At 40.6% G+C, this 15,579-nt stretch overlaps 1 protein-coding gene and 1 long non-coding RNA gene across 4 annotated transcripts in view; both read right to left on the reverse strand.

The window, feature by feature from the left end:
- LOC116671907 (glycogen debranching enzyme) overlaps positions 1-12,702 on the reverse strand; it is a 51,618-nt gene extending 38,916 nt beyond the window's left edge. For 2 of the 3 annotated variants that reach the window (XM_032503390.1, XM_032503389.1), the window contains exons 1-8: positions 12,607-12,702; positions 12,117-12,304; positions 9,055-9,064; positions 8,674-8,843; positions 7,529-7,732; positions 3,358-3,539; positions 841-952; positions 297-420 (exon numbers count right to left, since the gene is read on the reverse strand). In XM_032503390.1, the coding sequence (XP_032359281.1) occupies positions 297-420; positions 841-952; positions 3,358-3,539; positions 7,529-7,724 (614 nt within the window). In that variant the 5' untranslated portion in view covers positions 7,725-7,732; positions 8,674-8,843; positions 9,055-9,064; positions 12,117-12,304; positions 12,607-12,702. Of the gene's footprint in view, positions 1-296; positions 421-840; positions 953-3,357; positions 3,540-7,528; positions 7,733-8,673; positions 8,844-9,054; positions 9,065-12,108; positions 12,305-12,606 lie in introns of all 3 variants that reach the window. The other variant, XM_032503391.1, reaches the window with a different exon arrangement.
- On the reverse strand, positions 1,323-3,143 carry LOC116671920 (uncharacterized). Its single transcript, XR_004327408.1, has 2 exons — positions 3,095-3,143; positions 1,323-1,438 (listed from the first exon to the last, which is right to left on the reverse strand). It is a non-coding gene; the product is annotated as an uncharacterized LOC116671920 (long non-coding RNA).
- Positions 12,703-15,579: the final 2,877 nt, after the last annotated feature.

Raw genomic sequence — 15,579 nt, forward strand, 5'->3', positions numbered from 1 at the left:
TCATACCACAACATGGTGTTTCAAGAAATTCCACGCAAAGGTGGAAAATTTGCACCCCGATGAAGGGAAAACACCACATACAATAATACCTTGAGTTAACTGTTCACACAATACAGTGACGTGAGCTATTTTAAATTAGCTGATTTATGGTTAAACCTCATTTTCTCTTACCAGTGTATCTCTTTGTGTACTTCGTCCACACGGAGATACACTCCACTTAGTTACAGTAATATATAGTCAAGCCTACTGTTCCGGTCCCATAGGAAGTAAAGTCCAAGGCCATAGAGACAAGTCACCTGTGAAGTGTGAAAATATCTAGGGCAGAGTTCATGTCCACTGTGTTTCCAAAGCGTCGGTGCTGAGGGTCCTGCACTATCTTCAGCTGCTTCTCACACTCTGGACTGGACCCGACACCTGAACCTAGACAGACATACAGACGGACGCAGAGACGGACGGACAGACAGACAGTCAGACAGACAGAGACAAACATACAAACAGCCAGACGGACGGACAAACAGAGAGAGAAGTGGACAGGCAGACAGACAGACAGACGGACGGACAGATGGACAGACAGACAGACAGACAGACAGACAGACAGATGGAGAGACGGACAGACAGACGGACAAGGGTGTGATAATTACGACAAACTGCAATATACCGTATTTCTCTCTCTTACAGTTTCATCAGTGAAATGATACTGTACATTATCACATTTCCCTGTGTCCCCCTACTATATGAGGGGACAGAATGACGAGTTCTACTACTACTTCTATACTTTGACTTTTTTGAATTTAGAAAGTTGTGTGACTGAAGCATGTCCCTTCGTCATTGTTTTCTCACCAGCCTGCAGCCGCTGTCTGAACTGCTCCACAGCTTCATCCACATGGACCTGCAGGAACTCCCACAGCCTCAACCTGGAGAATACCTGCTGCCACAGGACGCCCCGCAGAGCCTGACACACACACACACACACACACACACACACACACACACACACACACACACGTACACACAGCACACACAGACACACACACACACACACACACACACACACACACACACACACACACACACACACACACACACACACACACCACACACGTACACACAGGCACACACAGACACACACAGACACACAGGCACACACAGATAGCATGAGGCCATATGTTTCTGCCAGAACATATAGATGTTGCCAATTAGTTCTATATGAAATAAATCTCCTGGTTTCATTGCACAGTGCAGATTTATTATCCAAGGGGTTATGGGAACAACATCAAAAACTAACATATGTGGTTTCTTGTAAAAAGATATTAGATTTATGAAATTATTCAAATTGTTAGTTCATGCAGGACACATGCAAGTCAAGCCCCCTCTGATTGACTCATCATTTCTGTCAGTCACACACCAATCACAGCCATTCTCACATCAAGGCGGTCCTCTTACAGTTTTTTCCATTTGCTAACACACTAAAATGACATGCACAGCACAATTATTTAAACTGACACACAGAGAGCAAAACTTCCTCTCAAGTCTCCGAAAGTCTAAACACATTTTCTGCTTTACACACATTTTGCATTTTAAAATGGCACTTTTTAAAATGAACTGAACACAGTTTCCTGCATAATACACAATAATCTGACATAAAGTTACATGTTTGCCATTTCAAAACACTGCCATTCAAAATGACACTACATGAGCTATTTGGCTAATTACATGTGCCACCTTGCCAAACACCCCATTGGTTAATTGTAAACACTCCAATTAGGGTGTTAGCACTAAGAAAAGAATAGTTTTTAGGCTGCATTGTCCAAGCCCTATATATTCTTTATTTGTTTTTTTCTAAAGGACTGAGAGACGACACCATGGTGGAGGAACATTGTTTCCCAGTATACTGGGTAACACCATATTGACAGATTTGTATGTGTTTTCAGGGAGTACTGGAAATGGATGCACATGCAATCCCACATGAGTTTTAACTTTATAGATGAGGCTGGGTTCAATCTAGCAAAGACCAGAAGAAGGGGGAGAAACGTCATTGGCCACAGAGCCATTATAGATGTTCCTGCCAACGTGGTGGGAACATCACAATGTGCTCTGCCATCTCCAGTATGCATGTTGTCCTCCACCGTCATGTCAATCTTGGACCATACAACACAGCACATATTCTCACATTTCTGGACAGACTTCACAACATTCTCACACTACCAGAGCGTATGAAGGATGCAGACCATCAAGGAAACCGGTACGTTTGTAGTATGGGACAACGTGAGCATTCATCGTGCAGCCGCTGTACAAAACTGGTTCGCTGACCCCCACCATTTCTTGTGCGATACCCCACCATTCTCACCATGTCTGAACCTCAAAGAAGAGTTCTTTTCGGCATGGCGGTTGAAGGTATACGACCCGCGGCCCTTGTGTGCGCGTGCCTCTTGTGCAGGCTATGGAAGAGGCATGTGATGAGATTGATGTGGGTGCAATTCAGGGATGGATAAGGCACTCAAGGTGCTCCACCCCTCGATGTCTGTGGGGGGGACATATTGTCTATGACACCGAGATGTTGTGGACCAAACCGGCTGTGCGGCAAATGGAAAAACTGTAATTTATTTTTCTTGCTTCTTTTTTTTACTGTGATATATTTTGTCTGAAATTTTCTTTTTCAGTTTACTGTTTTTTGTAAGAATATTTTGTTCAGTCCCATGTAATATATCTGCAATTTGTTGCACTGACTTGTTCACTGTAGTGAAACATAAAATAATGTTTTAACAGCATGTGTGTGTATCTGCAAATATTTCTGTGCATGTGAACAATCTAAAACATATTTTAGTATTATGGCAAGGCATAGTAAAGATGAGGGTGCTTTTCATATGCCCAACAGTGTGTAGTTGGTTAGGCAAAAATCTGGTAATGTTAATGAAGTGTGTGGCATTTCATGCAAAAGTTTGATTTGATAATGCATGTGTAGTTTTGGTTGCAGTGCTTCATTTGCAGGATAATGAGGTGTTTTGCAGTTTGGTGTGTGGTTTTGTGAATTGTGTTATGTATTTTGATAAAACCAGACTAGTTTGCAAAATTGTGTGTTAGCAATAGAAAAAACTGTAAATGGGACTCCCTCCTCACTGGTCCCTGCTATGCTGGCAAAGCTTTGCCTCTCCCTTTCTAATTTAGAGTCCTGACATGACTCAAAGTTAAAAAATGTTTTTCAGAGAATACATTTACTTGCACATAATATTCATTTGCCCTTATTCTAAAATAGACAATCTGACTAAACTGTTTGCTACACAGCTAATGAAAGTGAATATTCCACAATGCGCTCCTTGTTCCAGCATGGCATGCTGCTTGGCTGATCTATATGCTCACATTCATGTTCCATTCATCTTGAAAGCTTGCTGGTACTCCTTGATCAGAAAATTTCCCATCAGCCACCTCACAGCTGAGGTGCCACAGAGCTCTGTCCAGGAGCCACGCTGGTTTCAGATGAGGAGAGTTAACCAGGTTGTAACCACACTCAGGATGGAGGTGAATCCACTCACTGCTAACCTCTAGAGACAAGAGAGGAGAGGAGGGGACAAGACAAGAGAAGAAAAAAGGAAGAGTGTACAAATGAATTATCTTTTTGAAGATGGAGAGGAATTCTGCTGAAGGTAACTCGTTCCAGCAGAGCAGGAGAAGAGTTTGGATATCCTGCCCTGCAGTGACAGGACAACTAATAATTTGGCTGACTCTTAGCAAGTGAAAAGGTGCATAAAGCAGAATGAAGGAATTTTGCCAGCAGCTGCAGTACAGTAATATTATAGTAAGTCTCACATTGCCAGACCTTCCTCAGCAGCGCTGTAAAGCAAGGTCTGGCTAGTGCACACAGCATTCCAGGAGGGCAGAAAAACATGTCAAGACCAAGACTTTGAGGGGGTTAAGACCAAGTTAAGACTGAGACAGCCAGAGCTTCTCCTGTCTCTCGCATTCACTTTCTTAGTGCGTGTTTAGGGGTGCGGGGAGAGGGGGTTAACAGTAATACATTTTAACTTAGAATTGAGCCAAGTTATCCATCCATACACATAAAATCAGACAATGACAATTCAGAGTCATCTTCATCCGAGACCGAGACAAGACTGATAGAAATGTGGTTGATTTTGCCAAGGTGTACTCCTTTTTTTCCTGTAAGGGGGGGAAGGGGGGGGGGGGGGGGGGTGTTCCTTATGCGGATCAAGGGTCTTAGGACAGAGGGTGTTGTCTGCAATAAAGCCCCTTGAGACAAATTTGTGATTTGTGATGTTTTGGGCTATATAAATAAAAATGCTCTGACTTGACTTTGACGGTTAAATTTCAAGTTTCTTGACAATAAAAGCAGAATTCAAACTACATTGATGACAAAATAAGTGGGTTGTCATGTTTTGACAAAGTGCACCCTGTTTCTATTAGCGGTCTATCTATGTATATGACCTTCTGCATGAATAGAGACGAAATGTCAATGAGGAAACTGAGAAGGTGATGCAACAGCCACAGCTGCCGGCTGGAAAGGCCAACTGTGGTATGCACTGCCACTATCCTTGGTAAAAATAAAACATGATAACTTTTCCCTCATCATACTGAGTCACTGCAGCAGCAGATAAAAATAGGATACAGCACAGAAGAAAACAACAGTCACTCTATATCACATTGTACCACACACAAAGAGTGTTCAACTCACTCGCGATAGTTCCTCAAACACAGCAATTATTTAAAAAATCATAAAAATTCTCAAATTCATAAAATCCTATGGTCCAAATAATGTTGTATATTAATTTGTTTACCTTTAGTAGCAGTCATTCAGTTCATTTTGAACAAATCATAACTACATGTACATTTCAGAACAAGTAAGAAAAAAACACAAAATACTTTATCATATACAGTACATGTCTTTTAAATTTATGGAAATAATTGAAATAAGGATTCCTATGTTCAAAAAAGTGAAGGAAGAAGTTAAATGAAAACTTTCTGGTCCTGCCTCTTTTTTCTACTTGTGTACCTGTATGCGAACAATTTAATTCTTCACTTGTTTATATATGTATACATACACATACATGCATATATACATACTTACACACACATAACCATGTATACCCATACACACGCATGCTTTTTCAGTTTTCACCTTCCCTTGTCCATGTTTCATCTGTCAGTTAAATCAAACCGAACAGTAACCCATCCAAACTAGACATAATATAATAACCCCAAGAACAATAGAGAGTCCTTCCCGTACCTTTAATAGGGTTAGGAGTTAGGTAATATGGGTGGGAATCACCAGACGCCTCCCGATACGATATCATCACAACAATTATTTTGAACGATACGATATTATTTCTATTTCAAACATATTGCAATATTCTGCGATATATTGCAATTTATAACATTTTTTCCAACTCTTAAGTTTAACTTTGCCAATTTCAAACAATGTCCCCAAAAGGAAACTTTGTCAACATCTGTTTTATCTAAAATGATACATTTCTCTGTCTGTTCATTTCACTTTAAATTTTTGGGTTGGGGTTAGTGGTTTCCACCCCAGCTTACTGATTGTCTTAATCAGATTATGTTCTTCTATTCATTACAATTTGGGTTCAGGAGTAATTGTTTAACTGAGACAGTAAAATGCTTCTGTAGTTTGCCTGTGGAACAGAACTACATTTGAGTCAAAGTTATATAAGTGTGTTTAAATATGAAGAAGGCCTTTGAATCTGTCAACCGTTAAATTACACTGCTTAAACTTTATAAATAGTGTACATATCTGCATGGCCTCCAATAAGCTCTTCTAATTCTTCACATTTGAACGGTTTCAAACTTTCTGCCTCAACTCAAAAAGACCAGCCTGGACATCGGGTGAGACTAGAAAGCAAAGGCCCAGTATGGAGCTCTCAAAAGAATTGTGGTTAGAAATTGTCAGAGGCTCAACTGTTATCTAAAAATCATATCAGTGCCATGAATCAACACTATGTATGATCATGGAATTATGAGACAATGGGCCTCTGGGCACAGACATATCATTTATTAATAAAGAAAGTAAAAATTCTCTGATTCTTAAATGGGAATATTTTCCAGTTCTTTATTCCTCTGTGTCACTAAACTGAATGCGCCTATTCACCAATCGTTCTGAAGAACAAATTTGTTACCAGACTCATGCAGTTTTCACAAAGATTCTGGCTTTCACCAATGTTTTCTTATTTGGGATTTGTTCTTAGGTAAGAACAGAATCTACGCACACTCAACAGCACTCTTACACACATTTGAAAGCAAAATAACTAATAACTAATTATTTTCATTATTTTACACATTATTATATGTTTGTTAGTTTTAATAAATACACACTACACTTACACTTTTGCTCATTCGTAAAGCACTTTGAATTGCCATTGTGCAATCTCATGCCCTTTTATGGGAATTGTTCTTGTTAATTGTTGTTTGTTAGGGAAATGTTAAAGAGGAGCAATGGGCACAAGCTTTCAATTTATAAAGCCATTGGGATTCATCATTCTAAGGACACACCTGAGAACAATTCTGCTGCTTGAGAACACGTCATGAATCAATAGACTTTTCATAGCAACTTTCTTAAGAACAAATTTAACAAAAGACTGGGAAGATATTGGTGAATGAGGCCTAATATCTTTGAGTTGTGGACAAGACATTTGAGGCTTTGGAAAACAATGATCAACACGTTTCACCATTTTCTGGCATTTTACAGAGCAAACAACTAATCGATTGAGAAAATCGAGAAAATAATCAACAGATTAAAGCAACTATATGTAACTTTTTATTGATTCTGAAGCCCTGTCATTTTTCATACAATGATCTTAGATGACCGGTAACAGCAAACAAGACCAACAGTGAAAAGAACGCTAGTTTTATTTAGTTTTTAGTAAGGCAAGTGCCCGGTTTCACGGGTTTTTCCCGTACAGTCACAGAATGATTTGCGGCAGGTAGATGAAGCTACAGTAACACATTTTGAAGGGTCACAGATTTCTTTGTAACACCGGAAAGCCAGTGTTAGCGTGTCCAGACACTTTTGAGCCAGGTGAAAGGAAGCAGGAGAAATCTTTTTACAGGCCTAATTGTGTTTTAATATTATTTTAGAAGTTTTAAATCTGTTGCAGTTATGGCTGATGCTGGGGCTGGACCATCACAGGAAAGAAGGAAATTAAACGAAGAACAAATATAAGCTAAAAGGGAAAGTAAGAGACAATGGGCGATAACATGAGTCACACTCGGTTGGACTAATAACAGATGGCAACCATTGCAGGATTGTAAATGATACAAAATTGGCCTGAATTGACCTTCAGGTATGGTAATATGTCTATTTCATTCATAAAATAATTTTACAATGCGATTGTACGTCAGTAGCCTCCATTAGATCCTCCATCCTCCTTCCAATTACACAAACTCTTTTACTCTGTGTATGTGTTGACCTACTATTTACATAGGAGCAAGACATCCAGTGTGACAAGGAAAACAAAACGACTCCAAATGACACAGCCGTCATTCAGTAATGTAACTGCAACATTACCTGTGTGATTATAGACCACATCACTGATGCAGACCATGTTCCAGTCTTTCCTCAGCGTCTCCACCAGATTACCGACATCTCCCCAGGTATAGTGCTTCCCCTCAGGGGAGAAGTCAGGGTTTAACTCCAGCTGATCGGCAATGGAGTAGCAGAAGCCAGACACACCAAGCTTCTGCAGCGGGGTGAAGTGGATCATGTTGTAACCTACACAGAACAGAGCCAAAAGTCACATGGAGCCTCAAATAAAGACACTTCATCATCATTGTTGAGATCAGTCCTTTGGTGTGTGTGTATATTATATATAAGTAACATTTTAGATCTTGCTTAAAGTCATGGGTTTAATCTCACTTGGTTGGAGACTGAGGGATCAGTCATGTGGCAGAATCTCCCGCCAGAGTTTATACAAACAAAGAACAGTAGAAGGTCCCATAAAAAATCAATGCATGGAAAGATTGGATTGATCAAATCAGATTGGTTAATTTGTCTCTGGGGGCAGATCTTAAACCCTCACTAAAGTGTGATTGACACATTTTGGACAATTGGCAGAGAAATGTTGAAATAAACAGTCAGTAAACCAGGTGTAAGGATTATTGTGAGGAGTCACAGTAGTCTGTATGGCTGGATGGGAGAAAAACATGCACCCTGCAGAGATATGAGGAGCAGTTAAACACAAGGAAAGCAGAAGGTGTGCACTAAAATTGAACTGTGAACTCAGAGCGGCTGACTTCCTGTTGAGTTAAGTGTATGCCCCCAATAGGCTTTTTAGTATGTCTGAAGTTCATACATACATACCAATTTCCTTTTGTGCATGTGGAATTTAAAGCAGGGAGCTTCAACTTTGAACACAAAGTAACATTTGCTCATACCCGAGCAAAAAAAACCCAATTTCAGCCAGTTCGGATGCATGTGAAAATATGAGTTTTCATACACCTTAAGCCCCTTAAAAATAAGATTCATTGGAAGCAATAATAATACAGCCGTTTCAATTGTGCTTTACTGCTGGTTAACAATGTATTAAATATATTGACAAAATACCCAAATATCTGAATCTTAAATGTAAAATACTTGTATTGTATTGAAACTTTTTATGAAAAACTATTTATGGGAAAATTGCTCAGTGTCGGTTTGTTTGCTGGCCCACTAACCAGTCTCCTTTGCAACCCTGACCCTGTCAAGCCATTTGTCCAGTGGGCCGAGGCACTTGGCCAAGTATGTTTGGCTGCAGATGCAGTCCAGTGGAAGGATGAAATCGTTGGCTCCCACCCTTAGCACTGGATCAACTACGATGTAACCTCCACTCACTTTCTCTTTATCCCTGTCAAACAGAAAAAATAAACACTCACAATTGATACATATCAATGTTAATGCATGAACACGTAATGGATTGGACATGTAAAGAAGTAGCTCTAAATGATGGTCAGCGCAATGGTTGATGTCAATTTCCCAGCATGCAGTCCATTTGTTGCGCTTGCACTAGTTTGTTAACTTCCAGGTTCCCAAGCTTCCGAACAACAGTAAACACAAAACCACAGGAGAGTGTGTCATGCACAGATCTCTGATGCACGTTGTTCACTCGTACACGCGTCTGTTTAAACCTCAGCATCACTGATGCATATGTTAAATACAAACCAATGGGTTACTGCTGCGGTTCACTACATTTGAACTGATGGTTTTGAGCGTAACAGTTTGGAAGGTGATCAGTTTCATTCAGTCCTTTTGTAAACCAAGTGAGGAGATAATTGTCTGTAACTGTAGCTGAGAACCAACTGGGTTCGTCACGTTGATGCTCAAAATGCACATGTTTGGGGTGTCTTGTCATGCCTTTGGCTCAGTGGAAGATAGTGGTAGTAGAGCGGTTGCTTGCTGTTGGTGGTTCAATCCCTGGCCCTGCAGTCCCATGTCGAAGTGTCCTTGGGCAAGACACTGAACCCTCCTGATGCTGTGCCATCGGAGTGTGAATGTGTGTGAGTGTTTATCTGATGAGCAGGTGGCACCTTGTATGGCAGCCTTGGCCACTGTGTAAGAATGTTTGTGAATGGTGAATGGTTCCTGTACTATGTAATTGCAGTACGTGCATTTATTTTGTATCTTACGAACGGCCGTTATCGCTCTGTGTACTGTGTGTTCTGTGTTTTGCCGTACATCCAACAAGTGTCTGCTGTATACTGAAAATGTACTCATCATGTGTTTTTACAAAACAAGCTTTTATACAGACTTTGTGCCAGGTGTGATTATGTCCAGCTGCCTGTAACCAACCTGCTGACCCTGGTAAGCATTTCCTACATTCCCAGATCAGCAACATTGACTATTATTTTCATTTTGCACTAAATTTGTGGTTGGGAACTAATTGTAAATAATTTGTAAGTTATATATTTTGTACGTATTTTAGGGGTTCCACCTACTACCTAACTTTCCTACTTTCAGACCAAAAGTGGCAGCCCAGTCTTTCCAATGGTTGGCTGGTTTCGCTGCGTTAAGCAAAATGTGGGCGAAATTCAATCTTGCTGAACTTCCCAGCGTGCTGTAGATGTGTGTTGAACCCAGCAGCAAGGACTTTTTTAGTAAGCAGACTTCAAACGCAATTTTCTCTGGTAAGTCAAAATATGTGTTTCTGTCCTGTCAATAATAAGCAGAGTTTTAGTTTGCTGCCAAGATGTGATCATGATCAGTAGCACATGCACATGGTGGCACACCCAGATATAACAAACTGCATATTGGTTAATAACTTAAAGTGACTATATGTAACCTTTTAGTGTTTCTGAAGCGCTGTCATCTTTCAGCTAATGATCATAAATGACTTGTAACAGCAAATGAGACTAACAGTGGAGAGAATGCCATTTTAATGTAGTTTTGTTGATGCCGTGTTCATTTTACAGATGTAAAGTCACAGAAGGATTTACGGCAGGTAGACGGCACAACGGTAACACATTCTGACGAGTCACAGATTTCTTTGTCGCAAAAGCCTGTGTTAGCACAGCAGCCAAGTTAAAGGTAGCAGGAGATTTCTAGGCTAGACCTAATTATATTTTGATGTTATTTTAGATGTTATTTGTTGTAGTTATGGCTGATACTGGGGCAGGACCATCACAGAAAAGAAGGAAACTAAACGAAGAACAAATAAAAGCTAAAAGGGAAAGACAGGCAGCATGTGTAAACGAGACTCACAAGACTCTTAGGAGGGTTGTAACTTATTCAAAACCCATCCCAAATTGGCGCTCAGGTATGTACAATGTCTCTTTCATTCATAAAATGACTTTACAATGCACAATGTGGTTGTACGTCAGTAGTAAATTACGTCCCTCTTTCATTTAGCACAGCTTTTTATTTATTTTAATTTGTGTGTGCCAACTACTTTCTTTGCCCTTGTCCCCTAACCCGTCCTTGGGTATTATATATATTAATCTAAGTTATAATTATGTTGGTTGCTACAACAATCTATAAATGCTTTGGCTCGTGACACAGTGCCAGTGACACCCGGTTTAGCTAAGTTACCGTAGGCAACACTTGAAACGATGCATCTGTAACTTTTACTCTTATTGTAAATGAATGATCTCCTGTCTGAGCAAATTATTCATCGCAACTTTATGACCTCTCCATGACGCTAACTCGGTAACATAGAGTAGGCAACATAGCACCGTAAAGAAAAGACCTTTACGACAGCAGGTGTGGTAAAAACTAGAAACAACAGTTACATATAGCCACTTTAAAGGTCCCTTGGCATTAAAACTTCACTTTGTGAGTTTTTTTAACATCAATTTGTCCCCCAGTGGCTAGAAATTTTGATAGGTGTAAACCGAACCCTAGTTATCCTGCTCTGCCTTTGAGAAAATGAAAGCTCAGATGGGCCGATCTGGAATTGTGCCCCTTATGAGGTCAAGGTCACCTCTCCTTTCTCTGCTTTGCTCGCCCAGAGAATTTGGCCCACCCATGAGAGAGAGACATCATGGCTTTCAAACGAGCAAAGTGGCAGTTGGTCAAGGCCACACCCCCAGCCTCTGCCTTGCCCCCCCTCTTCTCCTCCTAAGCTACAGACTCAGAAATGGCACATACTAAGGAAAGCTCATTGTGGGACCGGCTGTAGTGGCTGGAATTCTGCTCCAAGGCTGAATTTTGGGAAAGAGACTTCAGATATGGTGTTAGGGGACCACTAATGTCTATAAAGAGACTTCAGATACAGTATTAGGGGACACTAATGTCTATATAAAAGAGACTTCAGATACAATATTAGGGGACCACTAAGGTCTAATAAAAGAGACTTCAGATCCATATTAGGGGACCACTAAGGTCTATATAAAAGACTTCAGATCAATATTAGGCACAGTCTATATAAAAGAGACTTCATACAGTATTAGGGACCACAAGTCTATATAAGGAAAGGACAGATACAGTATTAGGGTACCACAAGGTATATAAAAAAGCTATATAATAATTGTAGGGGACCACAAGGCTATAAAAGCATCAAAGCACCATGTCACGGACCGTTAAGTAAATACGTAATCAAGGGAAGTGACAGTAATAACATAGTACCAAACAGTATAATAAACATATACTACTGTTGTGTGGTGACAAAGCCAACTTACCGACGGAAAGTATACTGTAGGAATCCACACATTAGTCGTCGCAGTTTTATCACAGTCATCCTCTGCGTGTGGTAGACCCAGTCCAAAGGACGGAATTTCAGGCAATCAAACTTGTGGCCATTTGTAGGGTAGTTGGTGTAGACCTGGACTTCCCTACCCTGGAGGGTAGGGCCAAGCCGGAACTGCAACTCAAAGCCTGAAGACAGCAGGATAAATGAGAACTACCAGAATACACTGTTAACCATGACTTGCTATGGTGCAAGTCAGGTTGCAGTTCAGCGGTTGCAATAAGGGTTAAATATACTAAGACCAGACTGGAAAGTAGTGACCTAGTTGCAGGACCACAGTTAGAAAGGTTAAACATGTAAGACATGGTGAGTGTGTTGTAATATTTAGTTTTAGTACAGTTGCTTTGTATTTCTAGCTGAAAATAGGGCTGTGCTATTGTGGTGTAGTGTGTGCAGCACATGCTTCGCTTCAAGTACGAAGTAGTCCTACCTTGTTCCAGACGGAACAGAGCTCGCTCCAGTCTCTCCATGGCAGTGAGCAGCAGCAGCAGCGGGCCTGTGCTCAGTCAGCTGGCCTCTGTGCTGTCCTGCTCTATTTAGGCTGGAGAGAGAGAGAGAGAGACAGCCCTGACATAGCCTGGGAACATGAGACAGCTCTCAACACTCTATGGTGGACCTCGTCTGCCAAACCATTGATACATAACAAAAAGTAAATGGATTTTTTGGTTACTAAAACTTCCTTCCCATGAACAGCCTTTATGTTTACAGCTCCCTCAGATTGGAATAATCTATACTCTTAGAAAAGCCCATAGAAATATGGGTTAACATACTGTGTGAATTTGAAGGGAATTTTTTTAAATGATTTTTCATAGGTGCTTTTTTCGTATTTAGAATTTTTGGATTAACAGAAATGTCTGTTAGCGGTACAAAGGATATACGGTAAATCTACAGAATGTTCTGTTTTTGGATTAACAGAAATGTCCGTACATGTTAAACATGTAAATGAAGGCACTCATCAGCAGTGGGTAAAAAAGCTATAGTGGGTAGTCTCTGCCCCATGAGGAATTCCAAACTAATGACAACAACACTGTTGGTGCGTCCATGTGATACAGCCTTACGTGATCGTGCACGCCCCCCCTCCCCTCCTCTACACAGTTGCCAGTAACCAAGGAGGACACGGTGTTATGGTTTGGGTATTTAGTTCCTCCTTATTTGGTATTTTGGTTGTGTCTTGTCTCCTTGTGCTTGTGTCCCAGTTTCCTCCACTGTCTTGTGTTGTAGTTTCTGTCTAGTGTTTCCCTTGTGAGTGCCTGTATGTTCTGTTTTCCTGTTTTATTTTGAAAGTCTGGTTTTCTGTGCTGTTTTGTCTTTAGTTTTACTTTAGTTGTCTCGTCAGATTGTTTTGTGTGTTTGGTTTGTCTGTTCCAGTCAGCTTTGGACGCTTCCTTGCACTTGCTATTCCCCGTCTCTGTGCTCCTTTTTTTGTGTTCCTGTTTTTTTGGTTTTCCTTTGGATTAAAAAACATGACGGACTCTTCAAAAGAAGTCATTATCTTCAGTCTAGTTTGTGTGCAGGAAAGTCACCAGACGCCACAATCTCCTGAACATAGTTATACTGAGAAATACTCAGAGAGTTGTGTGGAGCCGATAGCCTTAATTAGATTTGTAGCAACTCATTTGGCAATGGCTTCAATGTAATTAATATTAATATCAAAAAGTTACACACTAAAGCTGTGATCTATGGTTCTGAGCAGGCTCCACACAGAGCTTTTGCCATATCCTACGTAAGTGGCCTGAAGTTTATACTTGTGCGTTTGTGTGTCAATCTCTTAGAGAGAGTGAGGGTGATTGGTTTAATAGCAAGTACCAACTCTAAAGGAATAGTTGGAGGAACAAAGTGTCTCCCCTGTTATTTCTGACCACAGTGGGAAATCTGTAGCAGGACAAGTTAACCCTCTCCTTGATTTCATGTTGTTTGTGGAGAAGGAGAACCAGAACATGAGTCGGGGGGGAATGCAACGCTACCAAGCCAAGGCCGAGCGCAACGTTACAATATTTGAGAGCTGCCCGTCAGGCTACGGCTTAGGGTCAGGCGTAGATTTGTGTCTCCTCATACCTACGTATTTAGCCACGGCGTAGATTTTACGCAGAAGCAGAAATCACGCTTTAGTAATGACAAACACAGACAATGTCTCTGCATCCGAGTCACCTGGCTCTGACCATCACTAATCTCAACAACAAAAAAAAAAAAGGATGCCGGTCCTAGATGCCAAGGCTGAAGCAAAGTTCTTCATTGGTGTATTTTATCGTTTGGGATTATTCATCTCCCATAACATGTCTTCTTTCAGACTAATGAAAAGACAACATTCACCAAATGTTGTAATACAAGAATATTTGTCTTAACTGGGAAGGTTCAGTTTTACCCATTCACCTGTAGTGTGTTCAAAATGTGTGTATTAAAACTTTATTTCTAATGTTATTATTCAGAGGGTTTTACATCATATTTCTATGTATTCTGTTTTCATCTTATGAACTCTTCATGTGACTGTATCACTTTAGCTTAGCTTAACCGTCGTGCAAATCGTGTAGGAAATATTCACAGAAATTAAGAACATAACCTGGCGTGACCACTTCAATCTACTTTATTATTGTTTTTGTCTAGTCAGAAAAAGTTTTATTGCCACAATATATACACATATCTGGAATTTACCTTGGTGAATGGTGCATACATAAACAAACATACTGTACATAATTTAACATTAATATGAAACACATACAGAAAAATAAAAATACTATACATGCAATGTAACTGTTGCATTAGGAAAAGGTTGAAAAGGTTGAGTGCAAAATTTGCAAAGAATATACAGTATATGGAATGGGCAAATGTAAAGTACGGGAATGGGGAGGGTGGGGGGGGGGGGGGGGGGGGCGTCTGGCTCAAGGCCGGCAAAAAAAGGGAGGTCACACACAAATAGGTTGACCTATTTTATTTTGATACTTAACTCAACATGAATGTAACAGTGGGATGTATAGAGTGTAGAAGACATCTGTTGTGTTTGCCATGTGTGGAGAAAGAGAGAGAGAGTGAGACTCCCAGGAGGGCAGTCTTTTATTCCTTCTGTAAGCCACGCCCAGATGGCCAGGTACAGACGATCCTCCCAGCTCAACCTGTCCCCCCCCTCCCGGTACCTGCAGAAAAGAAGCAGAACATGACAGGCAGGCGGACTGGGAGGGATCGTCACAAGTGCAACAGCAGCTTCCATACAAAACACACACCTTTCCTCAAATATCTTCCATGTCTAATAAGCTTAAATACAATACATAAATACTTCTACCGGTAGTGCATAGTTATGTCTGTACATTATAAAACCTTGCAGTTGCTGGTAAGAAGGACTTCCTGTATCTCTCAGACTTGCAAATTGGTGCAATCAGTCTCTGACTGAAGGTGCTTCTGTTAATCACCT

Source organism: Etheostoma spectabile, chromosome 22 (genome assembly GCF_008692095.1).
Source record: "Etheostoma spectabile isolate EspeVRDwgs_2016 chromosome 22, UIUC_Espe_1.0, whole genome shotgun sequence".
Lineage (NCBI taxonomy): Eukaryota > Metazoa > Chordata > Actinopteri > Perciformes > Percidae > Etheostoma > Etheostoma spectabile.